The 17982-nt window shown below is 45.9% G+C and overlaps 1 gene segment (V, D, J or C); it reads right to left on the reverse strand.

Annotated features, from left to right (window-relative positions):
• Positions 1 to 3259: 3259 nt before the first annotated feature.
• Positions 3260 to 17617, reverse strand: LOC131421231 (immunoglobulin heavy variable 4-30-4-like). The segment is given in 4 exon segments: positions 3260 to 3309; positions 7535 to 7858; positions 14879 to 14942; positions 17606 to 17617. Coding segments are annotated over 4 exon segments (450 nt in total).
• Positions 17618 to 17982: the final 365 nt, after the last annotated feature.

Raw genomic sequence — 17982 nt, forward strand, 5'->3', positions numbered from 1 at the left:
GGAAACAGCAGAGCCCCCGGGGCTGGGCTGCTCTCCCAGAGCTTCAGGGACAGGGGCTGAACTGGGTTTATCAGCACAGGCGGCAGCCCCTTTGGTTGTCCTCCTCCTTTCAGGGACAGAGAAGTGGAGTCCCTGGGTGAGGGTCCTCCCTGTACTCACATAGACAGGGACACACACCATGATAGCGGGGTTTTTTGTCCATGTGTTGTACAGTCATTGTTGTGTTGAATACCACTGTCAGTAAAGAAGTTTTTAATTTATGAAGATATTTCACATACACGACAAGTTTTCCAGATGTTAGCCCTTCTCAGAATGCATCCTCCCTGTGTCCTCATCAAGGTCTGGATGCACAGAGAGGTTGTTCATCATCTTCAGGATCCTGGAGTGGTGGGCAGCAGACACTGTAGAGGGTGATCTTTTGTGTTTTCAAGATTAAATTGGTGTCCATTGTGGCGGCTGGCCTGGTGGCATGGTGCTTAAGTTCGTGTGCCCCCTTCAGCGGCCCAGGTTTGCAGCTTTGGGTCCAAAGCACAGACCCACACCACTCATCAAGCCATGTTGTGGTGGTGACCCACATACAAAATAGAGGAATAGTGGCACAGATGTTAGCTCAGGGTCAGTCTACCTCACTAGATTAAAAAAAAAAAAAAAAGCCTCCCCTTGTGCTTCTATTGATGGAGAGTCCATCAGAGGAGAGAGAGTGGAAAGTAGGAATATACACATATAAAGTATTTTCACCATCCTGGAAAATATCTGGGCTCTGCCTATTCACCTCTCCTCCCCCAATGGCTTAATAAGTCTTATATCAAGTGACTGAGGGGCACTCTTTACAGGAATGATTATAAACAACTCTATAGTGCATTAACATTACTCAAATCCTACACTGTCATTACCAATGACAATCTTCTAGAAAGGTTGAAAAAGGCATATCCTTAAATTAAAATTAAAAAAAAAGAAAAACTTTATGATACCATTGACCTCCCTTGGTCAAAGGTGCTCCCTGGTGGCATAATGGTCCACTACTATAACAACACATCAGTTATCTCCCTGTGACTTGGCAACTGAAAGGGCCTTGCAGTTAGGGACTTTATGTCCAATACTCCCTCTAAATTGTTGCATGCAGAAGTGGTAAAATATCGAATTAGATTTATGAACTGTACCCACTCCTATCACCAAAATATCGAGACAGCCTTTCCAGTTCATCTGTTTAACACTCTCCTATGATCGCCAACCAGGCACTATTGTCTCTTGGAAGACATGTTAGAGAAAATCTCTCCTTGAAGCTCATTGGATGGGATTTCATCATGTATTTTTACACAACAGGTGCAGAAGTGAAACTGCAATGTGTGAATCCATGCTCTGACATTAGGCAACTGTCTTAATCCGTGTGAGCTCCTATAACAATTTTCACAGATTAAGTGGTTTATCCATAGCAGACATTTATTTTTCACAGTTTTGGAGGCAGGGAAGTCCAAGGTCAAGGTGCCTGCAGATTTGATGTCTGGTCAGAGCCCTCTTCCTGGACAACTGTCTTTTCCCTGTAACCTCACATGGAAGGAGGAGTGAGAGATCTTCCTCAGTCCTTTTCTATAAGAGCACTAATCCCACTCATGAGGGCTCCACCCCATGACCTAAGCACTTCCCAAAGGCCCCACCTCCTAATACCATCACGTTGGGCATTAGGTTTCAACACATGAATTTTTAGGACACAAACATTCAGCCATTGCAGCAACTAGAGTATCATTTCATACTTCCACACAGTTGGAAGGCTACTCCAAGAGAGAACCTCAAACTGAGAATTCTCATAGATCTTGTAGAAGCTTCTTTTCCTTGGAAGCCAAAAACTGACCTAGGACCTTCAGAACAAGCTGATGACCTTGGATCTGACAGATGATACCCAAGACAGCGGGCTGAGATCCAGCTTTAATTCTGTTATAGTTTTATTGTTATTATTATTTCTTGCTTGCACATAAGTATTCTTCTCATTTTCTATAGATTTGAATTGTTATCTACCCATAATGGCCATTTATTCTTTTTTCCACTCCTTTTTTATAGTTATTAAGTGGAAAGTAGTCACATACTGTTTTTTGGTATTTGGTTGTGGATACACAAAGTCTCATTGCATCCTCTTTTTGTTCTCCCCACATATGGGGAATCTGATAAGAAAACACGGGGTCTCCCTCCTCTGACGCTGGTGGGAGCTTCAAACCACACAAGACCTCCTGTGAGCAGGACCCTCCCCTCACCCACCACTGAAGCACAATAAAGCCCTGAGCCAGTCTCCTGCCCAGGCTCCGTGAAACCATTTCTGATGTGCTTGGGGGGGCGGGGCTGCTCTCCACGGACATCTCAATAATGATGTAATAAAAATGTTCATGTTCTCTCTGCGTGTTTGTTGAGTTATTAGCCCAGACAACCATACAAAGTTTGGTGGGGATCCCTCTGTCTTTGCATGGTATCAGTTGCTGTCGATGCCATCAGAGTGCTGCAAAGTCAATGACCACCACTACATGGGGTCTTTCTTCTCTTTCTTTGGATTCATAATGCCTCTCTTGTCTGATGTCCAGCCTGCACATTATGTTGCTGTTTGCTGGCTGCCTTGTACATGACCTGTGCTGTGCTTCATTGTTGAGTCCAACAGAGCTTCTTTTATAAATTTAGCTGACACACTACAGAAGTGTTGATAATAAATTGGCATTTAGGAAAAGGTGTGCATGTAAGCGACTCTCTGCCTTTTCTCCATATGAGAATATTTTCCTCCTATTACAAGAGACTTTCCTAACAAAAGAATACATAGGTAAGCACAGAATCACAAATCCAGACAGGTTGTCTTGAGGAAACTGTTATATGAAAAGGAAGCCACGACAGGAAACCAGCCCTTAACCCCATCTGCACCTGCCTCAGTGATGGTACTTGACAGCAGGGGCCCTCAGCGCCCACTGTGGTTCTGAGCTCCTCCTACAGGGAGGTTTGTGTCTGGGCTCACACTGACTTCCCCTCACTGTGTCTGTTGCACAGTAATACACAGCCGTATCCTTGGTTCTCAGGCTGTTAATTTGCAGATACAGCATGTTCTTGCAGTTGTCTCTGGAGATGGTGAATCGGCCCCTCACAGAGTCAGTGTAGTATGTGCTACTACCATCATAATAAATACTTGAGACCCAATCCAGCCCCTTCCCTGGAGCCTGGCGGATCCAGCTCATGCCATAGCTGCTGAAGGTGAATCCAGAGGCTGCACAGGAGAGTCTCAGAGACCCCCCTAGGCTGCACCTCCCCCAGACTCCACCAGCTGCACCTCACACTGGACACCTGCAAACACAAAGACATCCTGGTCAGGAACCTGTCACACATCCAATGTTTCTCTCATACATATCCTCACACATACTCCCCATCTCTTGTTCTCCGTAAATTACCTCTTAAAATACCAACAAGGAAAACTCAGCTCAGCCCAAACTCCATGGTAAGTGGTCTGTGTTCAGCCCTGATCACCGAATGGGAACATCTGGGAATCTCGGGGCTGGTCTCCTCTCCAGAGCTGCAGGGTCGGGCTGGGCTGGTTTTCATCAGCAGAGGGAGGGCCCTATTTGCATATCCTCTGACTATGTAGCAGGCTCTGGGGCTGGACACCAACATAAGGGGCAGAGTCCCAGAGAGTGATGTGTGAAGGGGCACATATCTGGTGAGAATTAGCCCCAGTATCTGGGCCTGTGATCCTCAATCCTGGAGCAGTCTTCTCCCCTGAACCAACTCCAGGACAGAGTTGGGCTGGCCTCATGGAATTTGCACAACCCCCTTCCTGTAATGAGAACAGGTGTTAATTTTATGCATTCTTTTATTTACCTAAGAATGTATAGTGAAACAATGCAGATGTATTCTCAGAAGTTCCTGAAATTTCACTTTATTATCTATCTGCCTATACCTTTTTCCAATCAGTGATCCATTATTTTACACATAATAGTTTTAGTGATGAATAATTGACAGGTAGTAAACTTCATGCGACAAGAGTGTGCAGGCATTATTTAAATCTACAGGAATTTTATGGACCTGGAAACCAGGAGTACGATAGGGACAGCCCCACTCACTTCCCCTCTAACTGGTATCCTGCCCAGTGACCCACTTGAGGACCCTGTGGTGCAGCCCAGCTCATTTAGGGTCTCATGTGAGAGACGAGCAGGGAAGGAAAGAACCACCTTCCTGACAGGGACAATGGACCCTATCAGTAGGATTTGGCTGTGATTTCACAATGCAGAAGGAAAAATATGTTTTTCTAGCCAGTAAACCCACTAGGGTATCACTGGAACTGTTCAATTTTGAAGATATATGGACAAGTACAAACCTGAATACATAATTGAGTGAATGAGAACTAAATATGTTGATGTGTGAACACGGCAATGATAAAATGCAAGTCTATGTTGTCACTCACATGGTATTTAATGAAATGACCATATGCCATCGTACTAGGATAAGAAAACAAAAACCACCCCTTATTTGTCTTCTTTGTCACCTACCAAGTGCCAATCCATCAGAAGCTCCAACCTTCCATCATTCCAAAAGAGACTTCTAATTTACTTTTTAGATGTCATATCTGTACAGCTACATGATCCATTCTTCCATGCCCTATAGCATCTCCACACCACATCCTCCTTTGGAAATATTCCACTGCATCTTCATCATGAGATACTGAGGAGAATACACCTGACCTCACCTCCATCTCCTCAGTCCCAGACCCCAGTGTGTCCCTCTCCTGAGCCTGCAGATGCTGAGCTACGTGAGCAGCTGGGTGGAGTGAGGGAACATGTTCTCTTCTTCATGGGGAGGATGAGCAGGAGGGTCTGGAGACAAAGATGCACCTGGAAAAGGGCCCACAGGCTGCAGACCCTGTAAGAGTGGATCCCGTGTAAACGTTGACATTGGTGCCCTCGCCCCTGAGTGTGCTCTGGCTCCCTGACCTTCAAGAAGACCAACAGGACTGAAGTGTTGAGACCATTCTTTCCTGTCACTGGAACTTGGAGATACTGAGAAGCCTTGAGAGAGGACATGGAGCTGATGGAGAGACTGAGGGCTTTCAACAACCACAAGGGCCATTTACACAGGATCTCTCTACATAGACATCAAAGGTAAAATTTAAAGAAAAGTAATAAAATAATTATTCAAATAAGTTAGATTCAGAGTACCTGATATCAGTACAAAGCTCTTGTGTAAGGTTAATTTGCTCATCTTTGAAGTGGAGATCAATGTGCATCTAAATTCATAAAGTTATTTTCATGATTATATAAGTCAAAATTATCCTAGTTCCTGGTCCTTGTTCAGTGGGGTTATTACAAGTATGAGAGTTTATTCTAAAAAGGGAGGACATCTCTGTGTTTCCACAGCTTTTAGGAAATTGTTTATACTGTCCGCATGTCAGGAAGATGTTTGCTGAGCACTGAGATAAAAACCCGCCCTTAAACTACCTCCCTTGTGAGGGGATGACCTCAGCAGTTCCTGTGTACCCCCTGGTGGTCCTGAGTTCACTTCGGTGGTCTTGAGCTCTCCCTGGGGGTCTTGAGCCCTCCCTGATGGTCCTGAGTGCCCCTTGGTGGTCCTGAGCCCCTAGTACACGGAGGTTTGTGTCTGGGCTCACACTGACATCCCCTCATTGTGTGTTTTCCACGGTAATACACGGCCGTGTCCTCGGTTCTCCAGCCTCTCAGCATTAAAGAAACTTGGTTCTTGGAGATGTCTCTGGTGATGCTGACTCTGGATTTAAGAGTTGGGTTATAGTTTGTGCTTCCATTGCCCTATATCATACCTACTGACTCCAGCCACTTTCCTGGAAACTGGTAGGTCCATCTCACACCATAGCTGATTAAAGAGTATCTAGAAAGAGAGTAGGAGAGGAACAGGGTCTGTGAGAACTTCACCAGGCTGATTCCCAACTCCTGCAGCTGCTCCTGGCGACAAGGAGTAAAACACACCAGGAACCACGTGACCAGGGCCCTTTCCTGAAATCCCTGAGACACTCCCAGCTGGGAGCTGCCACCAGGCAGAGGAGCACCCCAGCACAGCCATGCTCCTGTGAAGGGCTCTTGTGAGAAGGAGACGGGCTCCTCAGCCAAGGGCAGGCCTTTCAGCCTGAGACTGGGGTCTGCTTTGCATGCAGGTGGCCCTGAGGACATACGTGGGAGAGCAGAGGGGAGGTCTCTATCTGTCCCCAGGGGAGAGTGCTTTTCTTATTCGCCTTAGAAGAACACAGGGGACAAAGCCTCTGTGACTGTCTCCGCCTGGTCTTCCCATTTCCAGACAAGCAGGAAGGGAGGTGGGTCTACAGAGGGAACGGCAGGGGAGTGGAGAGCAGGTAGACTTGTTGTAAATGGAATGACTTTACGTTCATCCAGAGTGTACAGACCAGGACTGTAACCCCAGTGTGTCTGCTCATCCCTGCACATTCCAGTGGAGATCTCAGGATTTGGCAGGATGGAACTTGTGAGGAGGGGTCTGGATTGGTGATAGGAAATACATTAATAAGAAAGAGTCTGGAATTGCTCGTCTTCCCGTGCAACATTTGTCCCCATCGCCACAATTTTTTTTTCTGACCTTGAACTCCATTTCTTGGGTGTAGCACATGGAGACTAGCTCTGTGCATTTTTCTCTCATAACTTCCTGGGGACAGATATTTGCCTGTCTGAGGGAAGAGGCCCAGTAGGGACACTCTGTGTCCGAACTGAAGTGGCATTTGGGGGAGATCTTTCCCAATTGTATTAGTCAGCTCAGGCCGCCTTAACAAGACACCACAGACCCAGTGGCTTGAATGTCATTTATCTTCTTGTAGTTCTGGAGGCTGAAGTTCCAAGACAAAGTCCTGGCAGGGTTGGAGTCTGGTGATAGCTTTATCCCTGGTGTGTGGATGGCTGCCTTCTTGTGGTGTCCGCACGTGGACTTTCCTCTTTGTGTAGGTGGAAAAGAAAGAGAGAGAGATCTTATGTCACTTCCTCTGCTAATATGGACAAGAGTCTCATCAAATTAGGACCCGATCTCATGATGGCTTTTAGCTTTACTTATCTCTTTAAAGGCTTTATCTCCAAATGCAGTCACATTGGGGCTTCAGGCTTCAATATACTCATTTGAGTGTGGGACCAAATTCAGTCAAGAACACAAATCAAGGGATGATGAGAGTCCCTAGGATATTTTGTTTGTCAAAATGGACAAATCAGTCAAATAGAAACTTGGTGAAGAAAAAGCCTTAGTGACTGGTCGCATCTCATTTGTAAACAAAGAAAGGTACTCCCTCCTCTCTCGCCTGCAGTGACAATGTGATAAATTAGAGCCACAAAGAACAAAGTGAGATATGTTCCTGGAGGCAGCTGAGAGGTTGAGAGGAGAGGAAATCCCTGATCACAACAGGAAGCTCCTCCCCATTCCCTCCCTCCACCTGCTTCTGAGCCTGGCCCTGTGCTCTGTGGGTCCTGAGCGCCCCCTCGTGGTCCTGAGCGCCCCCTGCAGCCCAGCCCCTCCTGTCTCCTGCAGGGAGGTTTGTGTCTGGGCTCACACTGACTTCCCCTCACTGTGTATCCTGCACAGTAGTACACGGCTGTGTCCTCGGTGGTCACGGAGCTCAGCTGCAGGGAGAACTGGTTCTTGGACGTGTCTCTGGAGATGGAGGTGCGGCTCTTGAGGGACGGGTTGTAGTAAGCGCTCCCACTATAGCTTATGAACCCTATGTACTCCAGGCTCTTTCCTGGTGGCTGGCGGATCCAATTCCAGTAGTAACTGCTGGTTGTGATGGAGACTCCAGAGACAGTGCATGTGAGGGAGAGGGTCTGCGAGGGCTTCACCAGTCCTGGGCCCGACTCCTGCAGTGTCAGGTCAGACAGGACACCTGGGGACAAGGAGAATCTGTCCCTGTCAGTCACGTGCAGTCACATACATCCCCATAGACCCAGGTCTGACATCTGAGACACTCACCTTGGGGAGCAGGCACCAGGCAAAGGAGAAGACACAACAGTCTCATCTTCTTCTAGATCACAGCTCTGCCTTCCCCAGAGACCTCAGCCCTGTCTGAGGAGAGAACCGTGAGCTCCCACAACCCGAGAGTGCATTTTACTCTAGAGCTTGAAGAGAAATTTGCATGTGGGGAGCCCTGTCCTTATAAGTGGGGAGGGACTGAGGTCAGTGTCCACAGTCCTTCCAGGGACTCTCTGGGCATCTCTCCTCCTGACTATAGGTGACTTTTCAGTCTGGGATGGCAGGAAACTTGGGTTTTGAGGCTCTTTTTAAACAGATTTGAGTACTCCTCACCTTTCTAAGAGAGCTGCCTTCTTTCATGCCTCTGTCCCTCCGTCTCCACTTTGGCCCCAGCCTAACTCTCCACCATCCACTCAGCATCCAGGTCTTGACTCCCTCATGCTGGGCCCAGAACAGCTCCTGCTCTCTTTCGCTGTATTCTCTTCTGTGATGTGGTTCTCATCACACTGAGAGTTTGTTACCTTGTTGTACTCTTGTGATACATAAGTTCCAGGTGGGCCTTGTGCTCCATCCATTGTGTGCCCTTGTGATTGCAGAAGACACCACATGTTGAAAACTTCAGGTGGACCCACAGGTGTCCTGAATCCATCACTCACCTGAAGCCAGCATATCATTACACACTCGATGGGATGTGCCCCACCCATGGTCAGCTTTATTCACCATTAGCCACATGAGCGGGAATGTGAAATCTCAGCTCGCTTGTCTCAGGAGTATAAAACCTGAGCCCTCCTCACCCCCCAGAGCCCCTCTGCAAGATAGGGTGAGGCTCCTCTCTGGGGATTTGTGGACATGACACCTGTGCTCATCTCTTTCCACTCACCTGCCCATTGACCTCACACTCTTGATTTTTTCTACTGGGAACGAGTCTTAAAAAATTGTTAGTACAAGAATCCTTTTCTCCATTTCTGCAACTCAGAATTGTCCCAAGACACAGGCAATTAACAGAGGGAGGGAATGTGGCCTGGAGTGAATTATTTCATAGAAAAATCTTATAACAATTATCTTATTTTATTTATTTATTTACTTTTTTTGTGTGTGAGGAAGATCAGCCCTGAGCTAACATCCATGCCAATCCTCCTATTTTTTTTGCTGAGGAAGACCGGTCCTAGGCTAACATCTGTGCCCATATTCCTCCACTTTATATGGGACGCTGCCACAGCGTGGCTTGACATCATTGTCCTGGTGCGCGCCCAGTATCAGAACCCAGGCTGCCAGCAGCGGAGAGCGCACACTCAACCACTACGCCACAGGACCGGCCCCCTATAACAATTATTTTAATACAGCTCAGAATCCTTTAGTAACTAGGCAAGGAGGTGACAATATTCAAGAAACCACCTTGTAAAAAATGATCGAGGGCTTCCCTGGAAGATATTGGAATCTAACTTCAGATGACTGATCTGAAATTGCACAAACCACATTCACAGTCCTGAAGGCACAGGCTGATAAAGTAAACGTTGAGCTAGATGAGTATAGACTCCACGTACACGTGAAAGAACATTGAGGGGCCACTGCAGAGACATGTCAGGGGGTTTGCATCATGGTTCATCACGTCATCAAAATCATAGAAATATATAAAAATGTCCACAATCACTACTTTTTTGAAGTTATATTTTCACACAGACAGATGTTTTGACAACAATGTTGGCGTGTTATCTATATATAATTGTGAAAAGAAAGGAGTCCTCACAACCCTACTTCCCTCATGTTGAGCGCTATGACATTTATTTTATCTGAGTAGCTACATTTTCAACACAGGTGGCTGGGATATTCCTCATTCTAGAAGTTGGAGGCTGTCTAATTTTGTCCAAGGCTCTGTGATCACAATTCCCTTAAGACAGCCTATAGTATAGGTCAGAGAAACCAAACTGATTTCATGAGAAAGACACTTTTAAATGGAGAAAATATAAAAATAAAAACAAAGGCTATGCATTGTAAAACTGAGCATCTTCCAAATATGGAAATGATGATGGCACAGGAGAAATTATCCTATTTGCTCAGTATCTGGTGTTATATGAGAATTGGGGCTCAGAGGCAGGAGAGTAAAGATGGACTCTAGACATTAATTTGCTCATAGGAAAGGAGAATGCAGACTCCCACAGGAAGCCCCTCATGCCCCAGCCTACCTCTGCACCTGCCCCTGAGTCTGGGTCGTACGCTGAGAGTGGCCAGAGCACCCCCTACAGACCAGGCCCCCCTCAATGGTCTTGATGCTTCCCATTCCTGGTGGTCTCAGGTTCCTAAATCTCGGGGTGACCTGGGCTCTGGGATCATCAGGAACAAGAGCTCTGTCCTCGTGTGTTCTCATCCGTGTTCCTCTCTCTAATATTTATGATCCTTTAAATCTCATGCCCAGTGACCCTTCTGCCCATGAGGAGCATCCTTATGTGCATCACCTGCGGTCCTCCTTCAGGTAAACATTTGTCATTCCTTGAGGATTTACCAATGAGTTTGTTGTCCTTTGGGCAACAATACTCAGTATAATTTGTAAATTTATTTACAAAATAAATAAATTTATTTATTATAAATAAATACCTAAAGAACTGATGTGGGTAAAACTTGCCAATATCTAGCCATCAATTATCTTGATTTCATTCTTTAAAGAATGTAACATCTAATCCATCTCAGATACTCAACCGAAGAGTGCTACATTAGAAATTCTCATTTTCGTTAACTGCATTAAATTACCTTGTCTATTTTTAGAAAAAATCCGCTATCTATAGTCCTTGAACAATCACAAAGCCAAGACTGAGTAGAATACGTAGTTTTGAGACAAATCTCATTGAATATAATATTATTAATATTTACATATAAGCAAGAAAATTACACTTTTATCGAAGTATAGTGTAAATACGGTAAGCAAACACAGTCTTGTTACCAACACCACAATCAGGTTAGAAGATACTTCCATAGCGCCAAAGAAGTACATCATTTCCTCTTCTAGTCTAACCGTTTTCAATTCCATAGCCCTTGGCAACCACTGATCATCGTGATGTCCCTTTAGTTTTGCAGATTCCATGGTATATGGATGGAGACACACAGTGTGAAGACTTTGGAGCTGGATGCTTTCGTGTAGGGTGATGCACGTGAGAATCATCTGTGTTCTTGCATATGCCCCATTTTTCTCCATTTTATTACTATACAGCATCTCTTATTTATTCATTCGTATTTTGAAGGACATCTGGGCTGCTTCCACTTTGTATTGTTTATAAATAAGGCTGCCATAAACATCTGCATACAGGTTTCTGTGTAAACATAATTTGTAAGTTTCTTTTTAATTGAGGTATGATTGACTTACCAAAAAGTGTACATTTTTGATGTATGCACCTTGATGAGTTTGGAGATAAGTATACACACATGGAACCATCCCCACAAGCAGTAATATCAATGTAATCATAACCTCCAAAAGTTTCCTCTCTCCCTCTTTTTTTGATAAGAACATTTAACATAAAACCTATCCTCTAAAGGAAAATTTAACAATAAAGTGCAGTATTGTTGACTGAATGCACTGAACCTCAGTTCTTATCTTCTCCAGTTACATAACAAGAATTGGAATCGTTGGGTCACATGGCATTTGTGTGTTAGATCTCATTAGAAAGGAGCAGACTTTCCCTTAGTGGGAGTCCATCTTAACACTCCCCCAGAAGCAACTTGCCCATTCCAGTCCCCAATTTTTGTAGCAGAAACAATTATATCCTTGATCTTCTGCTACAAATCATGGGGATGCCTGAAACATAGTCGTACATCAAGGAGCTCCTTGTTCAGAATTCCTGAGCAACCAGGACATGAGCACCAAGATTCCTCTCTGGACTCTGGGTTCAGATAACATTTTTGTTGTACTCAGGCTTCAGGCTCTGATTCTGGGGGCTGTATCACTGTGCGCTGTGTGAAGGCTTCTATAAGTTATTGGATCTAGTATATCAATACTTCTGGACCTTCCACGTGTTCTGTTTTTATTTGATCACACAGATTAACACATATTTATCCAAGACACAGTGTGACTTGACTAGAGCAGGCTAGCGTCTACAAAAATAGATCTAAACAGGTCAAATGGCTTAACTGATATGGTGAATCAATACTGTTCACCTTGGATTAGGGGTTGTGGACCATCCCCATGAGTAGTGGATAAAGAAATATCCTTCAGAATAAATAGGAAGCTATTTCTGTGGGAAGCTCAAACTTCTCTTTATTCTATGCAACCCAGAGAAAAAGCCAACACCTGGGGTTGCCTGAACTAAAAATCTCAAAACTTCTCATCACACCCACCCTGTTTCCAATCTTCTTACTGCATTTATCCCTGAATACGCCAAGGCCATTTACATGATTCTAAAGCTAAATTCACCAGAAAAACCAGCTATGCAATTTCAGGGCCCAGTGTAAAATGAATATGATTTTAAAAATTAAGTATTTAATGACAGTGAGACCAGAGCATTAAACTTCTAAGGCACAGTTCTTGTTTCTGTGTATTTTCAGTCCAATGGCTTTACAAGACTCCCAAATCTTTAGCCTAGTTATCCACCAAGAAAGTGCTTTCTTTTGTTCTGGTAACCCCATGTTGGTCTCATCTCATCAGGTGTCCTGGGAAGGGACTGTGGAAGTTACGTGTCCCCTAGCATTTGCTCTGAGCCATACGGGCTGTATGATGTAAGCACATATATCAAGATTTCTTTCCATCCACCAAAGAATTTTGGAGGAAAGAACTGACATATGAGGTCAGAACTTTGCTCCAAGAAGAGAATAGGAATCTGAGGACAGACAATGAGAACACCTTGCAGCATTTACAGTGTTCTTTTTAATTGAAAAAATTGGAGTATAGCTGGTTGATTTGATGTGCACAAGATCTTTTTGTGGTTGGCTCTTTAAGTGTGCCATTAAATTGATTGATACTTTTAGAGAATCTTAGTAAGTCTAAAGAAAAGTCAGAAAATAATATTTTAAAAATGTTTCCATTAATAATAATGAATTATTTTTATTCCTTATCCAACTTCTTAAATACACTTAGCTTATTTGCCTTTGCTATAATTAAAAAAAAATGCTCCTAAATATACCTTCAGTTCTAGAAAATCCAATTTCAGTCCTACTTCAAGTCTTTTCCATGAATTTAGCTCACAATTACCTGAGTGTATATCGGGGCTGGTCACTGAGACATGAGGAGTGAGCAGCACACCCTCCCTGTTCCCTGACCTCTATCTCACAATGGTCACCCATGAAGTGTCCTTAATGATGCTCTGCAGCAGGTGGGTCCCTCTGCATGTCCTCTGCCATAAAGCATGTTGAGCTGTTGAGGGTTCCTGGGGTCGGCAGCTGGCTGTGGCCCCACCTGACACAGGTCTGCTCTGTAACAGTGCCCGTGTGATCTGTAATCATATGTGTGCACAGCATGAGCTCAGCAGGGCGACTGAGGACAGATTCAGACCACCTGAGCGTAACCTGCTGGGGCGTCCACAAGTGGACAGAGACATTAGACGGACGTTAGGAGATGAAGTGGGGGCACATTAACGTCCATATCTTTACAGAACCTCCCTTCTGGGCCTGGTGCTGTGGGGAGAGCTGGGAGGAGGGAGCAGGGCTCCAGCCCCAAGGAGCTCAGGGTCTAGGACAGACTCAGTGAGAATTTAGGTTGTAGAAGGCAGAGGGTGAGATTGCGGAGTTTTTTTTTTTTTTTTTTTTTTTTTTTTTTGAGGAAGATTGGCCCAGAGCTAACAGCTGTGCCAGACTTCCTCTATCTTGTATGTGGGTCGCTGCCACAAAGTGGCTTGACGAGTGGTGCAGGTCCACGCCCAGGATCCAAACCTGCAAACCCCAGGCCACCAAAGTGGCACGTGCTGGACTCAACCGCTAGGCCATGGGGCAGATCCTGGGGTGGGTTTTGACATCCATCAGAGTAAATGAGGAGCAAAAGGTTAAAGTGTTGTAGAGATGACAGAGACCCTATGGTCCGAGGTCTTGGGAGAGGCTGATAATAACGCCACAGGGTCAATGGATCCTGTCTGAAGGAAGGGTCCATGTGGGGACAGTGTGTGCTGTGGGGTAGAGAGCCTGAGCTCGGCACACAGGTGCATGGACTGCCTGGTGTCCCTGGTTGTGGGAAAGGTTTCCCTACCACAGAGAAGATGAGAGCCCTGAGCATGTTCTCTTTGTCAAGAAAGAAAATCAGGACATATAGGAACTTGGTGAAGGAAATGTCCCTAGTCCCTGGTGATGTCTCATCTGCAAACAGACAATGTTACTTCTTTTTTCTTTGGCTATGTGGCAATGTGAGGAATTAGATCCCCAAAACAAAACAAGAATTGTCTCTGAGGGCAGGGGACAGCTTGGAGAGGAAAGCCCTGATCCCACAGGAAACCCCTTCCCCACCCACCTCTGCAGCTGCTCCTGGGTCAGGTCTCTGTGCCTTGTGGGTCCAGAGCACCCCCTGGTGGTTGTGAGCCCCTCCTGCAGGAAGGATTGTGTCTGGGCTCACACCGACTTCCCCTCAGTGTGTCTCTTGCACAGTAATACACGACTGTGTCCTTGGTGGTTATGGAGCTCAGCTGCAGGGAGAACTGGGTTTTGGACGTGTCAGCAGTGATGGAGATGCATCCCTGGGTGTAGGGGAGTTTGTATTCCATGATGATCCACTAAAGTAACCACCACCCAGCCATTCTAGCCCCTTTCCTGGGGGCTCACGGATCCAGCACCGGTAGTAACCATGGCTGATGGAGTATCCAGAGACAGCACAGGTGAGGGAGAGTGTCTGCTAGGGCTTCACCAGCCCTGGGCCTGGGAAGGGCTGCACCTGGGACAGGACACTTGGGACAAGGAGAATCAGTCCCTGTCAGTCACGTGCAGTCACAACCATCCACATAGACCCAGGTGTGACATCTGAGACACTCACCTTGGGGAGCCGTCAGCAGGCAATGGAGAAGACCAAACAGTCTCACCTTCACTAGATCACAGCTCTGCCTTCCCCAGAGACCTCAGCCCTGTCTGAGGAGAGAGCTGTGAGCTCCCACAGCCCAAGAGGGGATTTTACCCTCGAGCTTGAAGAGAAATTTGCATATGGGAGAAACTTGTGTTTATAAGTGGGGAGGGACTAAGTTCCGGCTCCCCCTAGTCCTTCCAAGACCTCAAGGAATGTCCCTTCCATTAATCTCTCAGTTATAAGTCCAGGATGGGAGACCACTTTATTATGAGACGTTTTGGATCCATGTCAAGGGTAGTTGCACCTTTCTGAGCCCAGAGCTACCTTCCTTCGAGTTCCTCCTCTGTCCTGCCCTTCTCTGATCTCAGCCCAACTCTCCTCATCTACTCAGGCTCTGTGTCTCAATTCCTAAGGGCTGAGTCCAGCACAGCTCCTGCCTTTTTCCCTGTACCCTCTCCAGTGATGTGGTTCTCATCACCCTGAGAGCTCAATACATTATTTTATTGCCGTTATTATACAGCCATGCACTGGTCAATGGTGGGGATAATTTCTGAGAAATGCACTGTTAGGAGATTTCATCATTGTGCAAACATCATAGAGTGTACTTACGCAAACTAGATTGTTTAGCTTACGACACACCTATGCTTGTGGAACTAATCTTATGGGACCAGCGTCATATATGCTGTCCACTATTGACTAACATGTGATTATGTGGGAGAGGTCTGTGGTTACAGGTCAGCCTTGTGCTCCACCCCTCCTGTGCATTTGTGATTTGAGGGGTTGTTATGAGGTGATTACATGACGGCCCCTTGGGTATCTCATTATATCACAAATCTGAAACCCACCTTTCCTTCTTTACACCCTGTCCACCCTCAGGCCACACCCTCAAAGTTCTTAGGTATTTTCCATGGACTATGGTTTTCATCCACTGCCAACACACCCAAGTGCATCACAACCATCATAACCCAGTTCCCAAGGGCTGAGGTCAGATCCATCCCAGCAATTCCATGTGTTTGAGGGGCTGGAGAAGTTGGACACTCTGTCCCAGACAAGACAGGACCTCAACTCTGCAGCTGCTCAGAGACCCGGGGCTCTTGGGAGAGACTCCTGTGAGACCAACACAAAGAAGGTCAGACAATCACATGAAATGAGTCAAGATTCAGAAGCCAGAGCTCAGAGAGTCAGAAATCAACAGGCACCAGGTGGGAGGGAAGCAGATACTGGACAAGGGCGGAACTCCAGATCTCACACCCAAGGAGGCCTACATCAGGAAACAGAGCCTGGGTGAAGACGGGGTCTGTGTCTCACTCAGACAACTCATTCTCAAGATTTAGGGAGGAGCATAGACACTGTTTTCAACGTCCCCTTCCCCAAAGGACTGGGGTGCTTCTAAAATGTGAGAAATTCCAATAAACTTCAGTGTGTTCCCTCGTGCTCTGAATGCAGCCTCCTAATGGCTCCTCAGGGACCTCGGTCCTGCATTTTGTCCCCTCAGCTCATCACTGATTCACACTTTCTGACATTTAATTCCTATTAGTCAATCTATCAGCAGTAATACTGTCCCACTTATATAGTTGTTAAACCACATTTATCATTCACATTCAGCCTCGTCCCCTCCTTCATGTCAAACTTAGAAACGTACATCCAGCCTCCCAATGGTCCATCTTCCCATCATTCTCTACCTAACTTTAATCTCTATTATTATCTCTGCATGAGAAATCGAGGGATTCCAGCAAACTGAGATTGACACCTGAACGTCCCTTCGCCAATGTTTGCTGAGGGGATGGGTCACCTGTTAATAACTTATTTTCCACGAAGACACATAGGCCCCAAAACAGTCAAGAGGATGGATCACAGGACACCCTCCTGTGTCTCTGTCTAACAGTCACAGAAACAGCGAGGTTCTCACAGTGTGGGCTGGGATGGCAGAGGGTGTCCTGGGAATTCCAGAAAGCCCAGTGGCTCATAAAGCTGCTTGTTGGGGGGTTGACTAGACAATCATAACCCCACGTTGTGGTAGGGCTGCAAACCAGACCACGTCACCATCTTCCCTGATATCTACTGTCACAATTGTCTCCTATTTTCATTGCTGTGGTCAATGTGGTCCTTCTAATGTGTAAATCAGGTGATGTTATCTCACTACACGTATCCTTCCTATAAGGTGAGATGCAAACGCAATTACTGTGAGCTCCCAGGTCCTCCCTGAATCATGAAGAGGAAACACTGTGAACTCTCGAGTTGGATTGTCTGGTATGGTTTCACAGCATTATTACATTCAGTGTGATCTCTGTCCAGGCATTTATTCAAACTGTGCCACGTACCCCTCATGTATGAAATGGGGAAAGAGGATTCCGTGTGAAAATGGGTCATATTTGTTCCAGTTGTTGATTGAGGCACAAGACATTGCCACAACTCCTGGCAGCTTAAAACAACAGCAGACACTTGCATTGTTGAGCACTCTGTGATTTGAACGAGGCTTCGAGGAGAAGGCCCGTTGCTACCCGGGATGTGCTCTCTAGAGGTGCTGAAATGGGGTCTGGAGGATATGTTCCAAAATGTGCGTTCACACATCTGGTCTTGATTGTTGGCTGGAAGCCCAGCCAAGGATGAGAGCTGGGCCATAGATCCACACCCGGAGGACATAGGTTGTGCACTGGGCTTCCTCCCAGCCAGGTCACTGGGTCAGCTGAGTGGCCTTACCTCCACAGTCATTACTGAGGGCAGTTTCTTACAAACCTAAACAGTTTTATTATATGATCCAGGAATCCCAGTATTAGGTAATTATATAACTAAATTGAAAAGTTATGTCAACAAAAAACTATAAATAACTATAGTAGCTTCATTAATAATGATAAGATTCTGGAAGCACCAAATGTTCTTCCATGGCTGAATGGATAAAAATTTGTGGTATATGTATCCAACGAAATTCTATTCAGCAATTTCAAAAATGAGGTATGGGGCCGACCCTGTGGCGTAGCGGTTAAGTGTGCGTGCTCTGCTGCTGGCGGCCCGGGTTCGGATCCTGGGCGCACACCCATGCACCGCTTGTCAGCCCATGCTGTGGCGGTGTCCCATAT

Source organism: Diceros bicornis, chromosome 24 (assembly GCF_020826845.1).
Source record: "Diceros bicornis minor isolate mBicDic1 chromosome 24, mDicBic1.mat.cur, whole genome shotgun sequence".
Lineage (NCBI taxonomy): Eukaryota > Metazoa > Chordata > Mammalia > Perissodactyla > Rhinocerotidae > Diceros > Diceros bicornis.